The sequence below is a fragment of the Phocoena sinus genome, chromosome 11 (genome assembly GCF_008692025.1).
Source record: "Phocoena sinus isolate mPhoSin1 chromosome 11, mPhoSin1.pri, whole genome shotgun sequence".
In the NCBI taxonomy this organism is placed as follows: domain Eukaryota; kingdom Metazoa; phylum Chordata; class Mammalia; order Artiodactyla; family Phocoenidae; genus Phocoena; species Phocoena sinus.
The window spans coordinates 34,592,764-34,611,082 of NC_045773.1; the positions used below are offsets into that span (position 1 = coordinate 34,592,764).

The window sequence follows — 18,319 nt, forward strand, 5'->3', positions numbered from 1 at the left end:
CCACTTTTGTTTCTGAAGCTGAGATAAAGTACCCTATGAGCCTTAAACTGCTCTCTACATTTTCGTTGTCTTACCATCATGATTACTGTTACTATCATTGTCATCAGACTAACCTAGCTTAAAATTAATTTCCACATGAGAAAATCTAGTAGTTTAAGGAAAATCTCGCTAGGTCTAATTCCCCAAGGTTCTGAAAGGGTTGGTTCTCCAGGAAAACTAAATCTGGTGCTACTCTTCCAGATAATAGTGCCTGAGTGCTAGGTGAGAAAAAAATGTGCTCAACTGCTTTCCCAGTGCCTGAAATCCCTCCAATACCACGATTCAGTGAACGCACGTGGGACTAATGAGACCTCATCCTAGGGCATCTAATGCTATGTATACAAAATCAATAAGAATGTGAACTGCTTGCTGATAAAAGATCACATGAACTCAAAGTGCAAAGAAAGTACAAAACAGCTGCAATTACGGCAATTATGTTGAAGAAGTCGTCATCCCCCAGCGTATCCAAAATAGATGAGACTGTTTGCTTTGCGATCGTCAGACGGAGCCCTTTCATGCTGCCACTGACATCCACTAAAATGACCACGTCTTTCGGAGAAGTCGCTGCCTGGATGTACCTAGATCAGAGGAAAATTAAGTAAAAATGAATCCTGAATCTCTAGGCAAGTTTCCTCTTTTAAAAAATAACTAAGAGGTTTGACCGTTTCCTACCATTTTCGGTTCCTGCAGTCAAAGGCAATGACTCCATTCTCATCTGGTTCCCATTTAATCCCTAGAAGAAAAATAGAGTTATAAGAAACCCAGAAACTTCAAATATTTATTCACAGCATTTCAAGGCTGCTCTGCTTTGCTGATTGAATGAACACGGTGAAAAATCACATGCAAACACCGACCCTGGAGCTCATCAAATGTTCCATCACCAACTCTGGGAAGGTGCTTTAGGGCTGGAACACCATAGCAAACACGGCCTTACTCAGGCACTCCAAGATCTGCTAGAGAGTGGTGACATCTTTAGTAACCCACTGTCCATCAAGAAAGGACATGACTCCAGCCCCTTCCCATGGCTAATGATAAAGTTAGCCAAGGTCATTTCTCACTGTCCTTCAAGTTGCTGGACCTGGCTGCATCATTCATGGATCTCTGGGCAGGGTCAGGCCCCGTCCCTGGACCCAGATAGGTATATGTCTAGGGCACGGGGGGTAGAAAGCATTCAATATGTTTCCATCTCAGAATATACACAAGTCTGTTCTCTTCAGTTCTGTTTTGTCTTGGACTTCTACACTGAAATGAAATAAAATGGCCCTAACTATACTGCATAATAAAATTTCAATTTCAGTCTTTGAAGCCTGGGGGTTTTTCTCCTTACGTAAAATGGGATCCAACATCCTTAGTCTCATGGCTTGCAGACTGGTCAGGATATGTCCAAGGTTCACATGCTCTATTTACAACTTAATCTTTATGAATAAACTTTCATTTAAAAAGAAAAGGGTTTGCTGCCTAAAAATAAGATAGAAAATCATTGTTTTCAACCATCAGTACTGCTCAGGGATGGAGGATTAGAAACACAGATTTTGGAGTTAAGAAAATAAAACAGAAAAATTATTTTCACAGGAGAAAATCCTGACTTTGTAGCATTGAGATTCTCCTTTCCAATTAATAAGGGTCAGTTTTCTGGACCACACCGGGCTAATAACAGGCACGTGCTTAAGATAACATCACTAAATTATTCCAGAGATAATCATGAGATGGCAGCTTGTAAACCAAAGAGTCATTTTGTTTTGTCCTCCTTGTACCTACATTTCCCACGTGCAAATGGACCTAATTTAAAAGTTCTCTGTAACAAATTGGAAAACAGAAGTATGAGAAGCCATTGCCAATTGAAGGTTATTAGGTAATGAAGATAAAATAAAAGTGACATAATATATTGTACACTAAAGGAGAAGAATGCAATTTATTTTAAAAACATCTGACATACTACATTTGTATAAAGCCAAGTACAGCTAGGATGACAGTCTTCACACATAATGAAATTATATATATAGTGAGGCTAGGTAATGTTCCAATGTGTAATTCCACAAAGAACTGGTTTGAGTCCAAATAAAGAGACTTTTTTTTAATGTATTGATGCATGGTAGACATTCAGTGGACATTCTTTGAGTTGAATTGTGGCCAGTGTTTTTAGACCACAACCATATCTGATCATCCTCCACCTCACCCCTACTCTGCCACCCTTCCTCCATCACAGCCTTATCACCACGTGCTCCACTGGGGGAGAAAACATGCAATTCTGTTTTACTGTCCTAGCATTTAGGCCAGGGCCTAGGAAGAAGGAATTAATAACACTCAATGCTCTCCTTTTGGATTGAGGTCCTTTCCCTGCAAATGGGCTTGTAACTCCACCCATGCACTGCTGAAACGTGGTGCTTTTCAAAAAGGCTCTAGGGAAAGAATCCTTCCTTGCCTCTTCTTAGCTTCTGGTGGCTCCCAGCAATGCTTGGTGTTCCTTGACTTGTAGCTCATCTTTCCAATTTCTTACTCCATTTTCACGTGGCTGTCTTCCCTCTGTGTCTGTATGTCCTCCCTTCTCATAAGGACACCAGTTACATTGGATTTAATCCTAATCCAGTATGATCTATTTCCATGAAAGTTCACATCTGAGGCTCCAGGTGGACATGAATTTGGAGGGATGCCATTCAACCCACTACATGTAAGAAGCATAGGACTTGTAAAACAAAAGTGAGGGGTGGCCACAGGGTAAAGAAGATTACCCCCGGGCACAGAGAACCATGTCTGCCAAGGTATGAGAAGAGCATGTCAAGTTCAAGGAGCTGAAGGAAGGCTGGTGTGGCTGTGCAGAGAGGATGTCTATAGCAAGGAAAGAGCCTGGGTGACAGCAGGAACCAGGAGGCCCACGCCCTTCCTGGTCAGGACAGGAGGTACACACTAAGGGGATGAAGACGGTACCTCAACACGGTTCTAGGCACAGCTGCCCTGCATATAACAATAAAGGTCACACTTTGACTCAAAGACAGGGTTGTATGGGCCCTGGAGGATCATCTCACCCACACCTAACCTTTGGGCCCAAATCTTCATTTCATAGCAGGGACTCCAAGGCTCTCAAAGTTCAACAGATTTTCCTGAGATTTCTAGTTAGGACTGGGACTTGATCTCCCAAATCCCATGCCACCATTCTCTTCCTTACACAGGCAGCATAAGGAGGTTCCATGAGAATTTACTGTATGTTAGTGTGAGTTAAGTGTATAAAAGTAAAACTGGTTTCCATGCCAGGGGAGGAACATCTGAGGACCTTTAATCTGCTTATGTTCATCTTGAACCTCTGCTGCTGGGGCAGCAAGAGGCAGCATTTACCAAACTAATCTGACCATTGAGCCCTTCCTTTCCTAAGAATCTCACAACAAAATGATTTAGGAGACAACCTTCAGGAAACCCTGTCCCAGATGGTACTGTCTCTCCTAGGACATTTCAGCATTTTAGTATGTAATTTTTTGTACACACAGATATTTTGAAAATGTTCAAGTAATCAAATCCCAGAGAAATAATAGTTGGTTCATCTTAAATCTCTGCGATCCTAGGAACTGTCACTTAACCAAGGAGTACCCTCAGGAGCCATATCATTTCTGGAAGTGTCCAATGCCTCATGGGATCCCTCCCAGGCTGGCTGGGGCATGACTCTCAAGATAAAAGGAACAGTGCAGTTCAGCAGCAGCTTTCACTGCCATTCAGCCTTCTCTCGGCGGCATTCCAGACTTCAGGACCGGCATCAGTGATGCCTGCCCTGCCTTCCTCGGCCTGCCTTCCTCAGCTTTCACAAGACAAGGTCCCTAGAACATTCAGCATATCCACAGGTGAAACTGAAAATAATGTCAAAATCTCTACTGCAGACTCAAATGCTCAAATCTGATTAAATGTAAAATATTGTACAATATTCCTATATACTATTGTTTCTCTCCCAAAGGTATTATAAACTAATATTGGAGGGAAATCAATTTCATCTAAGGCAACATATGTCTTCATAATCTTCTTGGCACATGAAAATGAAGAGTAGGGCCAACAGAGCAGAGCCTAACTCAGCATCATCTGAAAGTCAGGTGATTCAATGAATGTGTTCCCTGCTGGCGCTGGCTGGAACTGCGTTTCTGCCACTGGCAACCAAAATCTCTGACGAATGCACTTCCCCACAAGAGGGAGCTTCGCGAGGGCAGTGACCTTTTCCGCTTAGCTCACCATTTTATCCTCAGGGCCCCACACAGGGCTTGGAACAAAGCAAGAACTCAGGACACACTTACGTAAGAATGAAAGAACTTCCCTTCTGCTTACGACATTTACACTTAGCACTGATTCATACTATTGTACCACTCTAAACATGAAAAGAAGCATCCTAAAAAGAAAAAAAAAAAAATCCTAGCAAAAAACGCCCATGGATTCCTCATCTAACAATCATTTTATGTCCAAGAAACAAGAGGTGTACTCTCCGTTCAGAACCAAGCACTGAGTGAGCACTGACATGTATCAGGGCAGTGAAGCCCTTTGGAGGACTGTGACCTATGTCTTTATTCACAAAGAAAATATGCAGAAATTTTACAAAATTCTGCCACCAATATCATAAAAGAACTGTAAGCATTTCTGAGTCAACTATTCTGATTCTGACTGATAAAAAATCTTGTACATAAATTAATCTCTCCAATTAGAGAAACCCTTTATGAGGATTTTCTTTTGTTATGAACTGAATGTTTGTGTCCCACCAACATTCATAGGTTGAAGAACCCTATGTTCTGGTATTGAGAGGTAATTTTCTTTGCGAGGCAATTAGGTTTAGATGAGGTCATGAGAGTAGAACCCCCATGATGGGATTAGTGCCCTTCCAGGAAGAGTAAGAAACACCAGAGCTTCCTCTCTCTCCCATGTGAGGACACAGGAAGAAGGCAGCCGTCTGCAAGCCAGAAAGAGGGGTCTCACCAAGAACCATATCTGCCAGCACCTTGATCTTGGTCTTCCCAGCCTCTAGAACAATGAGAAATAAATGTCTGTTGTTTAAACCACCTAGTCTGTGGTGTTTTGTTACAGCAGCCCGAGATGACTAATACATCTCTATTATCAGATTTTAAATTTGAAACTTTCGATTTAGTTTGAAGACTTCCTGCTGGTGGAGACAACAGATGATCTGTGGTTTCTTCTTATTTGCTCCACCTTCATCCAAATGCCACATGGTAAGATGTCCTTGTGGCTTCCCTGATGGATCAGCCCCCCACCATGCTCTATTTTCACAACATCTGCCTTAAATTTACTCTCCGTTGAGTGTATCAAAGCAGATTGCAATTTGGTGACACTGGAACCTTAATAGACCACTGTTTATTATAATGTTATCTTTAATAGAATGCTTATTGTTTAAATTTCTGTGAGCTCCAGGAGGAACCATGCATGCCCTGCTGAACATAGCTCTCGGGAAATGTTGAATAATCTGGCAAAGTAGGCACTCGGCAGGCAAGTCTCAGGGGACAGATGCCAAGTGCAGGGCAAACAACTCCTGAAGGCAGAGGCTGGCAGTCTCTGTGCCTCAAAGTGGGAAGACATCAGGTGCCTAGGCTTACTTAATGAAAACATAAAAGACTCCACTTAATTGCTCCAAGATTATGCAGGGCGTTTTTTTTCCTTCTTTTAGGTTGAGCTTGTTAATTTCTACAGCTGTACTGTTGGCACAATTGCAGCCTCGAGTCCTGTTTTCACAACTTGTAAGCAAAATTAAAACTTCCTTTTTTAATTACAATTCAAACCAAGCCAGAATTAAATTCCTGTTGCAAAGCAGAGGCCTGGAAAGACCCTAGAAGGAACACTTGTTCCAAAGTCACGATGGACAAACTCTGACAAACATATTCATTTGAGGGTGCTCTTGGTGGCACTGACGTCAGTAGTGCTTTGGCCATTTCAACCTCTCCTTTCAGGAGCAGTCAGCTTTAGAGTAGGGAAACCTAAGCTCAAATGTTTTCATTTCTTACATTTTTCAGTCAGAATTTAACTCAGCCGATTATGGGTTGCTCCTTTCCCTGGTAATAATAACAACAATAACAGTAATAGTAGTAATAGTAATAAAAGCAATCTCTTGTCCAGAAAGATGAAATATGATACGTTTCACACTCCAATACCTCACTTTAGGTGGCAGCTCTATGAATAACTCTATTGAGGAAGATGCTGAAACCACACGTAGATCCAAATGTGGGTGTGCACACGTATGCAGATGCCACACTGCATTCCTGTCCTGTACCCTGACAACAGATTTAATAGGTTTGAACTTAATCTTTCATTTTCTTGTAAGGGAAGGGAAAAAATTGTTAACCCTTAACCCTAAAGGAAAATATCACAGGATCAGTAACTTGAATCATAATTCTCAATGCAGGGATACTCACCTGGATACTGCCTAAAAAAGCCCTTTGCACTTCCAAAGTACTGCCATATGAGACTCGGGTCACGATCAAAGTTATCTACAAAAACTTTGTTTAGGGACTCGGACCAATAAACCCCATTGACAATTGCTGGATCTGGGGAAAAAAGGCGGGGAGAGAGAAGAGGAATGTTACAAACCAAAGTGAAACAGAACCCCAGCTGGCATCCCACGTAGCTGGCAGATATCACCATGGGGCCCATCCTGCAGAAAGCTGTGAAGAAAGTTATAGCTCCCGAAATGTTTAGCTCCTGGGAATTCCAGCTTTATGTACATTAGAGTTTCCCCATCCTGCCTGAGCCCTCTAAGCCACCCAGGAGACTCTACTGATGACTCCTCACTTGAAAGGCACATCCCTTTTTGGGTTACTTTCAATCTGGCTGAGCAAATAGTTCAGAGAAAGCAAAGAGAGACTTTCTTAGCATTCTGTTCCACTTTTCAGCTCCTAAGTCAGAACTCAGCATTGAAAACAGGAAAAATGTGTTTTCTGGCACTGCAGTCACCTCAGCCAACGCAGCCCTGTTCCAATTCTCTCCACCTCTAACTTAAAAGTCTGCTTTAAAAATAAATAACTAAGTAAATTGGAATTACATAACTAAATCTCTCTACCTCTTTTGTTCAGCAGATTATGAGCTCCATAAGGGCAGGAACAATCTTGCTTTGATCTCCTGCTGCACACCTTTGACCAGCACGTGGCAGAAACTCCAAAAATGTATGGATGGATAAAGAGATGAATGGATGAATGGATGGATGGATGGACTGATGAATAAAAGGTTGTTCTCCAATTCCAGACAACTATCTACTCTTCTGCCCTGTCATCCCATGAGCAAATGTCTTTTCCTCACCCTTGGGAGCCCAAAGATAACCCCTTGTCTTTTGTCCACAGATGAGAATTAAGAGTGAAGACAAAGACAGAAAATATATACTTCTTGCATACTGATCAAAGTATGGTGGATCACTGAGGATACTCTTTAACTGTCCACCTTTTTTTAACCTTGGAAGATCCTGTTTCAAAATAATGCAACACTCAGCAAAATTTTGTTTCAAGAGTATAGATAATTGTCCAGTCCCAGTATGATGAGGGTAAGGATGACAATAGGATGAGCATGTTAATAGTTAGGAAGAGGAGGAGGAGCAGAAACCTTTGTTGAGTCCTTCCTGCAAGGCAGACACTGCGCTCATCTTCACTCCTTTCACCCCCACCACAGCCCTCCACAGCAGGTCCACTGTTGTTCTCCATGCTATACAAGTGGAAACGGAGAACCAGGAGGTCGGGTTTTAGGTGTTCCTAAAACACCCAACTAGCAAATGGCAAAGCCTCTTATCTGTGATTTCCTTATTTGTAAAATGGGGATGATAATACCCAATTATTTGGCCTGTTTGGAAGGTAAAACACATTGGCAGAAAGGGACTAATGGCCACAGGCATTCACAAAGTCATCAAGGGAGCTTAGTCCATTCCCCTGGAGTCCAGCACCCTCACCAGAATTCCCTGTGGAACTGTGAATCACAGTAACCCCACTGTGGTGTCCTCATTCCAAAGATCCCTCCATACTACACAGACAGCGGGTATGGGGACAGATTCCCTCAGTCCAGCCCATAAGTTGCACAGCAAGCCAATGAAAAAAGTAACTCTAGAAATGCTTATGTAAATTAGGTACACTGCAAGGAAACTCACTGTTGGCACTGTGCTAGCCACTCCTCTTCCTCAGCTGCCTGCCCTTTACCAGCTGGCTGCCCACAAGATGTGGAGGATGAGACAGAGCCGCGATATGATGCCTGACCCAGTGGACAGACATGGCGCCTTGTCTTACTGTCTTACCTCCAGCCTGTCTCATTCTTTCAGACCACTTACACGGATTCAACAGGCAAGCGGGATTCTAACTCTCATCTCAAGGGCAAATGCTCTAACTCTTGTAAACTATAATAAACCACATCATAGACTGGGAGAGTGAAAATGATCAAGTCAACTCTTTCCTGTAAAGTAATTTTGAGTTAAGACTATCCTCACCATCCTGGAAAATGGAGTTCTTTATTGTTCCTGTCCAAGCTTTACAATAATTACTGTGACTCACTCCTTGCTACGAAAGCCACTTAAATTAATCCACGAAGGTGCAAATACAATAAAGACAGTGAAAAATCCACGGTTCTTGCCTCTTCCATCAATAACTTCAATTATAAAAACCTTACACAATTAGAAGCGAAAATTCCATTTCACGGGCTCCCTGTCTGAATATGTTAAGGAGTTCACCAGTTTCCAGTTAGACAATTCTTTTTTCTTGAGCATGATTTCTCTGGGGGTAGTAAAAGGCTGCCCATATCTCCAGATGGCCCTACTAACCTAAGATTGTTCCTCCCTCTGCCAATTGTGAGCACCTTCAGAAACTGAAAAAGAACTGTAGTGCCTGAGGATCATTTCATCCACTTCATTTGGATACCACATCTTGCTCTGAAATTATGTCTCTTTAAGAACAGAAGGCTTTGGTTTTCCCAGGGTATGATGAATAAGGGAAGTAGAATCACTAAAAAATATGGTCTAGTTAAAATAATCTAAGGGGTTTAACGAACTGTATTAGCTTCATGTGGCTGCTGTAAGAAATTACCACAAATTGGGGTGGGGGTGGGGGCTTAAAATAACAGAAATGTATTCCAGAAGCCGAAAGTTCAAAATCAAGGTGTTAGCAAGATTGGTTCCTTCTGGAGGCTCTGAGGGAGAATCTGTTCCATGCCTCTCTCCTAGCTTCCGGTGGTCGCCAGCAACCCTTGACGTTTCTTGCCTTATAAACACATCATTCTGATTTCTGCCTCCATCTTCACTTGGCCTCTGTGGGTCTCTGTGTCAAGTCTCCCTCTCTTTTTTCTTTAAGAAAACCAGTCACTGGATTTGGGGTCCACCCTAAATTCAACATGAGCTCATCTCAAAATCTTTAGCTTAATTACATCTGTAAAGACTCGATTTCTAAATAAGGTCACTTTGAAGGATGTACTGGAGGTTAGGACTTGGACATATCCTCTAGAGGCCACTATTCAACCCATTACATGTACTCATACTCTCTTAATTATCCTATACAATATACCCATATTCTATGGTTGTTAATGTACTGTTTTTAAAATCTGAGTTTAATAGATGCAGGTCTTTTTCCTAGTGAAGGATGTTTAAAGGCCTTCTCCCTTTTCTTCTTTATGGGAACAATTCAGATTTTCATGTCTGCATTGTAATTGTATGAGCTTACAATTCTTCCTGACCTCTTTCAATGGGTCCTACCTGTAGTGCAACAAACTGGACTAAAATCATTTCCCTTAATGTTTAGTGTTGTGTCAATGCCCAGCCTCTCTGCTCAATAAAGTGAACTCCACATAACATGGTCATTTTCCCAATGGTCCTGTCCATTCTGCATCAACTTATGATTCATATTGGTCAATATCAAGTCCAGGAATAGCAATTCTTCCTCCTGTTTCCTCTACCTTCTGAGAGATTAAATTACCTCCAATGCCAGTCAAAAATTTATCAGACGTTCAGCTTTTAGTAAAACAGACTACTAGCAGAAGTTTAGAGAGTAAGAGTCCCATACCACCTTTCTGATCAATTTGCAATTTGTATCTGAAAAGCACTCACACATCCCTGCTCTGTTTTTATAATACATCATACAATCCATCAAAAAATGACATTTGTAGCTTCCTTTTTTATTTCCACCCGATAACTGCTCTCATCTGTGCTTTCCTCTGAAGCTTGCACTTTGCTACATAGGGGTCACCTGATGTTGCAGACAGCTAACGTTCTCTCTGCACACTCCCCCTTACACACATGCACACACATTTCCTTTTAGTTCTATTTCTGTGAATGAGTAACCATCGCATTTCAGTCCCGAGTTCCATCCTCCTGTGACCTATCTGAGATTATGAGCCTCAAGCAAATTAATGTATGTAGAATACTTAGCACAGCAACTGGCACATACAAAACACTCCATATATATTGGCCATTATTTGCTTTGTCTTAGCAAATAAATAAGGTTCCAAGAAGACTCCCAACTTTCCTCCCTGTTCTCTGCAGCGTGCCTCTGGGCAGCACCCCAACATTGCAGTCACCAGTCTGGAACTTGGGCTCTGGAGCTGGAATCCCAGGTTTGAGACCTCACTCTACACTTGTTAGCTAATGGCTTTGGACTTGTGACTTAACTTTCCTGTGTCCCAATGTCTCCATCTGTGGAAGGCAAATGAGAGCAGCCCTCCCTCGGAAGCTGGTGGTACAAGGCACATAGGTGCCCAGCAGCAGGAGGGCTCCACCAGGAGGGTGCATCACCAGTTGCAGCTCTATGGTGAGCCCCCAACTCCCCACCCAGGGCAGTCCAGCTGTCATAGGACCATCCAGGTAAGTCTCTACCTATGTGTCTTCCTCCCTTCCTCAAATTATCAGGGTCAGGCACTCTCGATGATTCTTCCATTTGTTCATTCGATTAGTATTTATTGAGCACCTACTATCTCAGGCATTCAGCACTGAACCAGATAGATCATGAAGCTGACATTTCAGTCTGACGAAGGGAGACAAGGGAAAAGAAATGAGAATTCCAAATAGAAATGGGTGTGATGAAGACAAGTAAAAGGGATGGTAGGCTTGAGAGTTACCCCGTGTGATTAGTTGGGGAAAGTGGAGTTACTCAAATTGGGTGGTCAAAAATGACCTCTTTGAGGAGAGCCCTGAATGCAAAGAAGGCATCAGCTCAAAACCCCCTTGGCCAGCAAAAACTTTCTAGGCAAAGAGAACAGCAAGTTCTGAAGTCTGGAGCTGGGAAGAAACCCATGTCTTAGGGAACAAAACAACAAAGCCACAAGTATTACTAGAGCCTTGTGAGCAAAGGAGAGAGTTACAGGATGGGGCTGGAGAGGTGGGCAGGCCACGGTGAGGATTTTAGCAGATCAGCAAAGTTTCCTGGCAAGTATACATTTTCTAACAGACGTAATCTGTGCTCCACCAGTGCCAAGGCCCATCATGCTTTTATTCATGGTTCAAAAATCAAATTTCTTTTCTTCTGAAATCTATAGCCAGCATAGCCTACTTCCTTTTTCCAGGACACACCCTTCAAACAATCAGGATCTTTATGGATGCCTTAGTATTTGAGTTTCCTCTCCAGACCTCAAAGTTACCTGATACTCCCTTCATCTTTTTTCTCAATATCATTTATCCTCCAGTGAATTAGCAGCACTGTATTAATTTAACCTTGCCATTTTCCAGCACAAAATATGGGTCCATTTCTAGAGGATCTGAGCATACATGAACAATTACAGGCTAATACTGAATTACAAACTACTGTTACCCAAAAGCCATTGTTCGAAGGGAAGGGACTGAATTCATGTTCAACTGGGTTTTGAAGTATGGCCCTTGTAAAGAAGGTATTTATTTCCTGCCTTGAACAAGCTGGAGGAAGGATCTTGGGCTTTTCTAAAGGTCTTTGAAGGTGTGTGTCTCCTGGATATAAAATTACACCAGCACAGGGATTACTGGGGGCACTGAGTCCACGCAGTTTTCCTCAGCCCCGCATGCTGGACGAGATTCAAGAGGAGAATGGCTGGAGAGGTTTCATGTCTCCCATTTCAGCAAGCAAATGACGTCTCTCTCGTTCATTCTAAATAGATCATAGATTAAATAATGAATACTTTTGACGCTAATTATCAAGCACTTAATATGTATTGGAAAATAGCCCTTAATGTGTGTTGAATTATAAAATAGATTTATTAGCAAAACATTTACCCTTCCTCTAAACTTACTGATGTGCTAGATATTAAATGCAGCTTGCTTTTCCCAAATCTGGAGGCATATTCTGGCAGTCCTGGGAAGAGAGGGATGAGGAATACTCATGGCCCAGTGCTGAACCACTCTGGATGGAGCTAGGAAGAAAAGTGAGTGGGGAACACAGCTACTAGTTTGGCAAAACCTAGAGGGTACCTTAGACTCTCAGCCCATTGCCTCGATGTGCTAGACTTCAGGAGCTCATTCCCCAGTGGGATTTCACGTCAATGATGGAACTTGTTTGTTCGGATTTTTTGCCTGAAGTATATCAACTTTAAATAGTCCTCCTCCCTTAACATATTTAAATTTTTGTGGAGAAACTTGCATTTCTTCCTCCTTGTCATTCTTTATCCCCTGGAATAAACCATTCCCAAGTCTTTGTCAGAGATACTAAGAAAAATATAATTATGTGATAGAAATCAAAATAATAATGATACTGATAGCAGCAGAGATTGCCATTTCTGGCACATTTATAATGTGCCACGGACTATGCAGGACAGTTACAAACTACTCTTCCTAGCCCCATTTTACAGATGAGGAAACTGATCCTCAGAGCATTGAAGTCCATTGCCCCAGTACATCACCTGCCCAAGGTAGAGATTAGCTAAATTGCATGTTGTGTCCAAGCTATTATTTGGAAGAAGACTGGAATGGAGGCCTCAAACTCTACTACTCACCAGATAGTAAGGGGTGGGGGGGAAAAGGTGGCATGGGAGGTGTAGTCAAGGTAACATGTGGCTCAGAGCAGGCTGTCTGCCCCCAGCTGTCAACAAATAAATGAAGTGGGTGGTCTGGAGGAGGGGGCTGGGATCAAGCTTTCTTGGGGACCCTGACAGCATCTTCACACTTAATGCTCCAGGCATGTGTGTGAGTTGAAGAGGACGTGGTGGATAAAGATAAGGTAGAGCCCATCTGCAAGGATCCCCTAACGCATCCCCCTTGGAGTCTCTGCTGCAGAGCCACAGTGAAGCTCTTTCATCACCATCATCATCTGGATTTGGGGGCTGCTTGCAGAGGGGACATTTACAAGGCATAAAATCGTGGATAAGACACTCTAGAGTGAAGATAAGCATATCTCATAGGGCTTTGGATTCTAAAGTGGCATCTGATAAACTGTAGTTAAGCTGGTATCACTAATTTAAAACACCTCATTTGATATGTGATCTTGTCCCATTAACTGAGTCTCCCTTGAGGTCTCTAACAAAGAGCTGAAGAATCAAAGCCTACTTCCTCCCTAAGGTTTTGCTCTGGTTAGAAAGGGAATAAAACTCACCTTGGACAGGTTCAGAGATGGGGTGAGCACAGCCACCCCTTTCCCACCAACAAGTACTAGAATAACACCATCCTTGCAAGACCCTTGCTGCGGCTCTCTGGAACCTGGCATCCTGATTGCAAATCTGTGCTGAATTCCAAGGCAAGATCATACACCCTGACCCAGAAGTTTCAATAGTTTCTGCTAACCCATCACTCAGAGACTACATCTCACTGCCCAGTGCTCTAAGATGATCTGGTCTGGCCCAGGATCCATTTTCAAATTTGCTTCTCCTCCAATTCCCAACTTACACCCACATCCCCACCCTGGGTAATCTTGTTGAGGCTTTTCTTTTCTTGTTTCATTTATAGTAGCTGTTCCTACTGCCATTGTACAACCCATTTAAAGGGTGTAAATCATGTCATATTTTCTAACATTCTCCAAAGCATTTAGCCCCTGTACCGGATGTAGTACGCATTTATTCATTCATTCAGAAAATACCTGCTGAATGACTACTGTGTGCCAGGCACTGTGTTAGGATTTGGTGACAAAGCAATGGGGAAAACCAGGCAAAGCCTTTAACTCAAAGGCATGTATAGTCCATTGGGGAAAGCAGAAAACCCAATAATTATCGAATTAAGTGTAAGATTACAGTTATGATTAGTATCACAAGGGGCAAAACACGATGTTGGGGAACATGTTCTTAAGCAAGGTCTTCCTAACACATTATTGATCAAGCTGGAATTTGAGGAATGAATAGGAATTAAAAGTGGGGCCGGAGGTGCGGCTGCAGAGTGGTCCTGGCATTGCCAACTGCAAGTTTAAATACCTGGAATTCAGAGGACAAAAAGCTTGGGTGGGAGGGATCAAGGATGAGAACTTAGCAGGACCTTGAAGACCCTGGGCTGCAGTCTGCTGGCAATCTCAGGAGCAATGGAGGCCCCTGGAGGGTTTGAAGAGAGGGCAGGTACACACTCCTGCCATTTGGAGAGCAAGCAAGCAGAGGCAGGAGAGTGGGGGTGGAGGGACTGTTTAGAGGCTCCTACTGTCCTTCCAGGGGGACAGGATGGTGCCTGCACTAGGGTGGCAGAGTGAGAGGAGCCACTGGTGTAGAGAGGACAATCTCACCAAACAAGTTTTGCACTCTGAAGGCAGGCATTTATTCCAAAGGTAGAAGCTCTCTTCTGCATCGTCCCAGCATCCAAGCAGGGCGTCCTCAACAGCAGGAAGCCTGGAGGACAGTGCTTCAGAGTACTGCATCCTAGGGGAGTTCACCCAAGGGGAGCTGGCATGCTTCTTAGATGGCACACAAATGGGAAAATCTACTGATGGAAACAGGCAAGAGTTTGTCCTCCAACAGTTGGATTGTCACAGATTTGCAAACACCAATTTTTCTGTTGCAATAGTCCTCAGAATGTACATCCCAGCCAGCTGTTCTTGCAGTGTGTCCCTAATTGATAGAAGTTATTCATAAGCAACATGAAAGAGTGGGAACCATAAGAAAAAAAAATCCTTGACCACACATTTGGGTGTTGGAAACCTTCAGCAAGACTTTTTCTGGGCACTGCTATGGGCTCACACGGTGCCAGCTGCCCTACATGCCTCATTCACCATCATACTCACAGCTCCTGGGAAGGCGCATACTATTTCTGAAGGGTGGGAGAACCGAGGTCCTGTTGGGGAAAAGCTACACAGCCTGAGATGGGCTAGGCTGTCCTTTCGCCTAAAGTGAAAGTGTCCCTCAGAAGTGGCGATGCAGGGGGTATGGGGAGAGGGTGGGGTGGGGCTCAGAGACCCTTAGTCCCAGGCCTCTGTCCTAAACACACACACATACACCCCACTCAAAGTAGAGCCAAATAAACGTACCCATTCAGTCAACAAGCATTTAAAATTACCTAGGGTATTTGAAGGCTTGTCCTGTGTTCCATGGTGGGGGGCGTGGGGGAAGCGCACAAAGAAACAATTCTGGAGAAAACTGATGTTATGACAAGTCACACACACAAAAAGATAACTCCCAGCTAGAGTATAGAACCTATAGCTGTCATTATTTGGTAAGAACCCATTCCTGATATTCACTCAGAAAGTCTCCTCTCATTCCAAACTTTTAGAAGAGAGAAAGGAATTTAAACATTCCTCCCTTCCATCTTGTGGCTCCCATCAAAATATGACTTTGTGAGCCTGCCATCTGCACTGATGCTATCAGCTTTTTATTGATATTTAATATAAACACAGCCCCAAGGCTAGCAGGTACCCTGACAGGGTCTGAAATATAATTGCTAGGGAACTGTACAAACACGTGTAGCAATTAAGGAGCTGTCAGGGATATTGCCGGTATGAAGACACAGAACTGCGGCTGGACAAAGGAAGGAGCTGAATCGGAGGCCGAGGGAGCAGAGGGCTGCAGAGGAAACAGGGTAGCATATCACCATGCAGCGGGCCCAGAAACCACAGACAGGGAGATAAGTGGATTGTGGACATTCAAAAAGGGAAACAGAGCTAAGTGTAACTTCGCTGTTTGTTTGGGTTTTTGTTTTTTTTTTTGTGGTACACAGGCCTCTCACTGCTGTGGCCGCTCCACTGCGGAGCACAGGCTCCGGACACACAGGCTTAGCAGCCATGGCTCACGGGCCCAGCCGCTTCGCAGCATGTGGGATCTTCCCGGACGAGAGCACGAACCGGTGTCCCCTGCATCAGCAGGCGGACTTTCAACCACTGCGCCACCAGGGAAGCCCCCCGCTGTTTGTTTTTAACACCCAAAGGCTGAGAGCTGACTCTCCTGCATTTGCTCTGAGATTTATATGGAGAGACGACATGCAGCCTTGAGTCTGGCTTCTGAGAGAGGCCCGGGTTGGGGCATGGAAGGGAATTAGTATTCTGCACTGCTTTTAAGAGATGTCACAGGGTACCAGCCTGAAAAATTGGCTTGTGGGTAGGAAAGATGGGGTGGATATGGATGAAAGGTGAGTTCTGAGTGAGGAAGAAGGAAATATGACCCAGCTGGAAGAAGAGGCACAGCAGAAGGAAGATTTGAGCTGAGCCTTGAGGAGGACCACAGAACTCCTCTGACCTGCGTTTCAGCGCAAGTCCTGCCCACATCTACACTGTCATCGATTTAACAGGCCACTCAGTGGTGGCAGGATGGGTATGGTCATGGTGATGGAGGTGTAGACACGTTCTCCTCTTTGTACCAGGATCTCGTCATCCTTTGAGATGCTGGAAGCCTTGGTCTTTGTAAGTGGGTGCAGTGGGGTAAGGAAAGGCAATTGTCTAGCGAATGGCCTGGGTTTGGGGATCAGAATGACCAGATCTAGTAATAGGTCTTTTATGCCTTAATTTACTTTTAAATTCCCAGAAGAGAACTACCTTTTTCCAAATTTGGAATGCTGCTGCCAGGTATCTGAGCTACAAGTAGCCACTGAAATAGAAGAATAAAATTATAATCTCTTATTTCTTGAACCATGGATGGAAAGGGGCTTATGCCCTGCCTTCACTCCCTCCTCAAAACACACACACACACACACACACACACACACACACACACACCGCACATACCATCCTAGGTAAGTGCTTTCAGGTAGAACACAAAGGAACTTTTAAAGACTTTAGCCTTTGTGTACTTCATTATGTTAGAGTAATTTTAAGCAACACATCAAACCCATGGGTACGCAGATTATTGCTCAGAACGAGGCTAAATTTATTTAGGTGAAAATAAAGAGTGAGTCAGTTTAAAGAAAAGCATCAATTAATCAAACAGGCATTGGGCAGAAATAGATGAAGACATGAGTGTGGCCCATGAATGACTGGGGCTGGGGAAATGTAGCTCCAGTGGCTCAAAGCTGCCATGCTCATCACCTCTTCCCAGTTTCCTGCCTAAGTAACTCACATCTCAACTTTAACAGCATCTACACCAGGGTGTAGGATGGCAGGTGAAATGTGAACACATGCCTTGTATAAAGAAAACTGTGGTTTTTCTTTAATAAAATATAAATGATATATCCTCTATGTCTTCCAGCCCTGAAACTGACAAACTCCTGACGGCATGCAGCCCCAAAAATAAGAAAATGTAGTTGTGGTCACATAACCAAGGGCATTTCTAGCTTGACACCACTAGAAACATGTAAACAGGAGTCAGAAGTAGGCCTGAGAAAGGGCAGAAAGATGCTCGAAGAAGCAGACAATGTTCTCTGCAAATAAGCTGCGGGGAAGATCCACCCCCTCACGGAGCTCTGTAGAGGAAACCAATTTCATGCCAAGGTGGTTTTGATGGATATGGCACCAGGGGACTGGGTTCACATGGCTAGAACATTATAGGAATTTGCTTTTGATGCTCATTTTCATGCGAAGATCCTCTGGTCGTAAGCTCTCCCCACTCCCAGCCCAACTGTACCACGGGAAGTTCAAACTGTTCCCAAAAAGCATGATATCCACTAGAAATAATACCAGCTTCCAATAATGTTGGCCAAGAATTATTAACAAGGATGTTCCAGCCATCTTTCCACCAGACCTCATTCACCCCACAAATGCTTATATCAACTATTTTTTTGGCCTATTGAACAACAGCAGTTGGGCCCAATTAATTGAGACCCAATGATTGAGTTTATGGACCTTCAGCGGCTAAGGCACACTAGATCCTGAGTGGCAAGGATGGGTATTTGATGGTCCCCTCCTCTTGGCACATAAGCTCGTGAAAAATCAAAGGTATAGGTTTAATTCTATTCCATGATTTGTAACTAGATGAGCATATAATTTATTATCCAAACTGGATCACTTTTGAGGGGGGGTATTTTTATTAATACATAGAGATAATTAGTGTAAGTAGGTATATT

General features: G+C 43.4%; 1 protein-coding gene across 1 annotated transcript in view; it reads right to left on the reverse strand.

Annotated features, from left to right (window-relative positions):
- Window positions 1-18,319, reverse strand: part of CACNA2D3 (calcium voltage-gated channel auxiliary subunit alpha2delta 3) — a 795,852-nt gene that overhangs the window by 429,656 nt on the left and 347,877 nt on the right. Inside the window, exons 6-8 of the mRNA XM_032649095.1 lie at window positions 6,423-6,554; window positions 712-772; window positions 467-617 (exon numbers count right to left, since the gene is read on the reverse strand). Coding sequence (XP_032504986.1) covers window positions 467-617; window positions 712-772; window positions 6,423-6,554 — 344 coding nt within the window. The remainder of the gene's footprint in view (window positions 1-466; window positions 618-711; window positions 773-6,422; window positions 6,555-18,319) is intronic.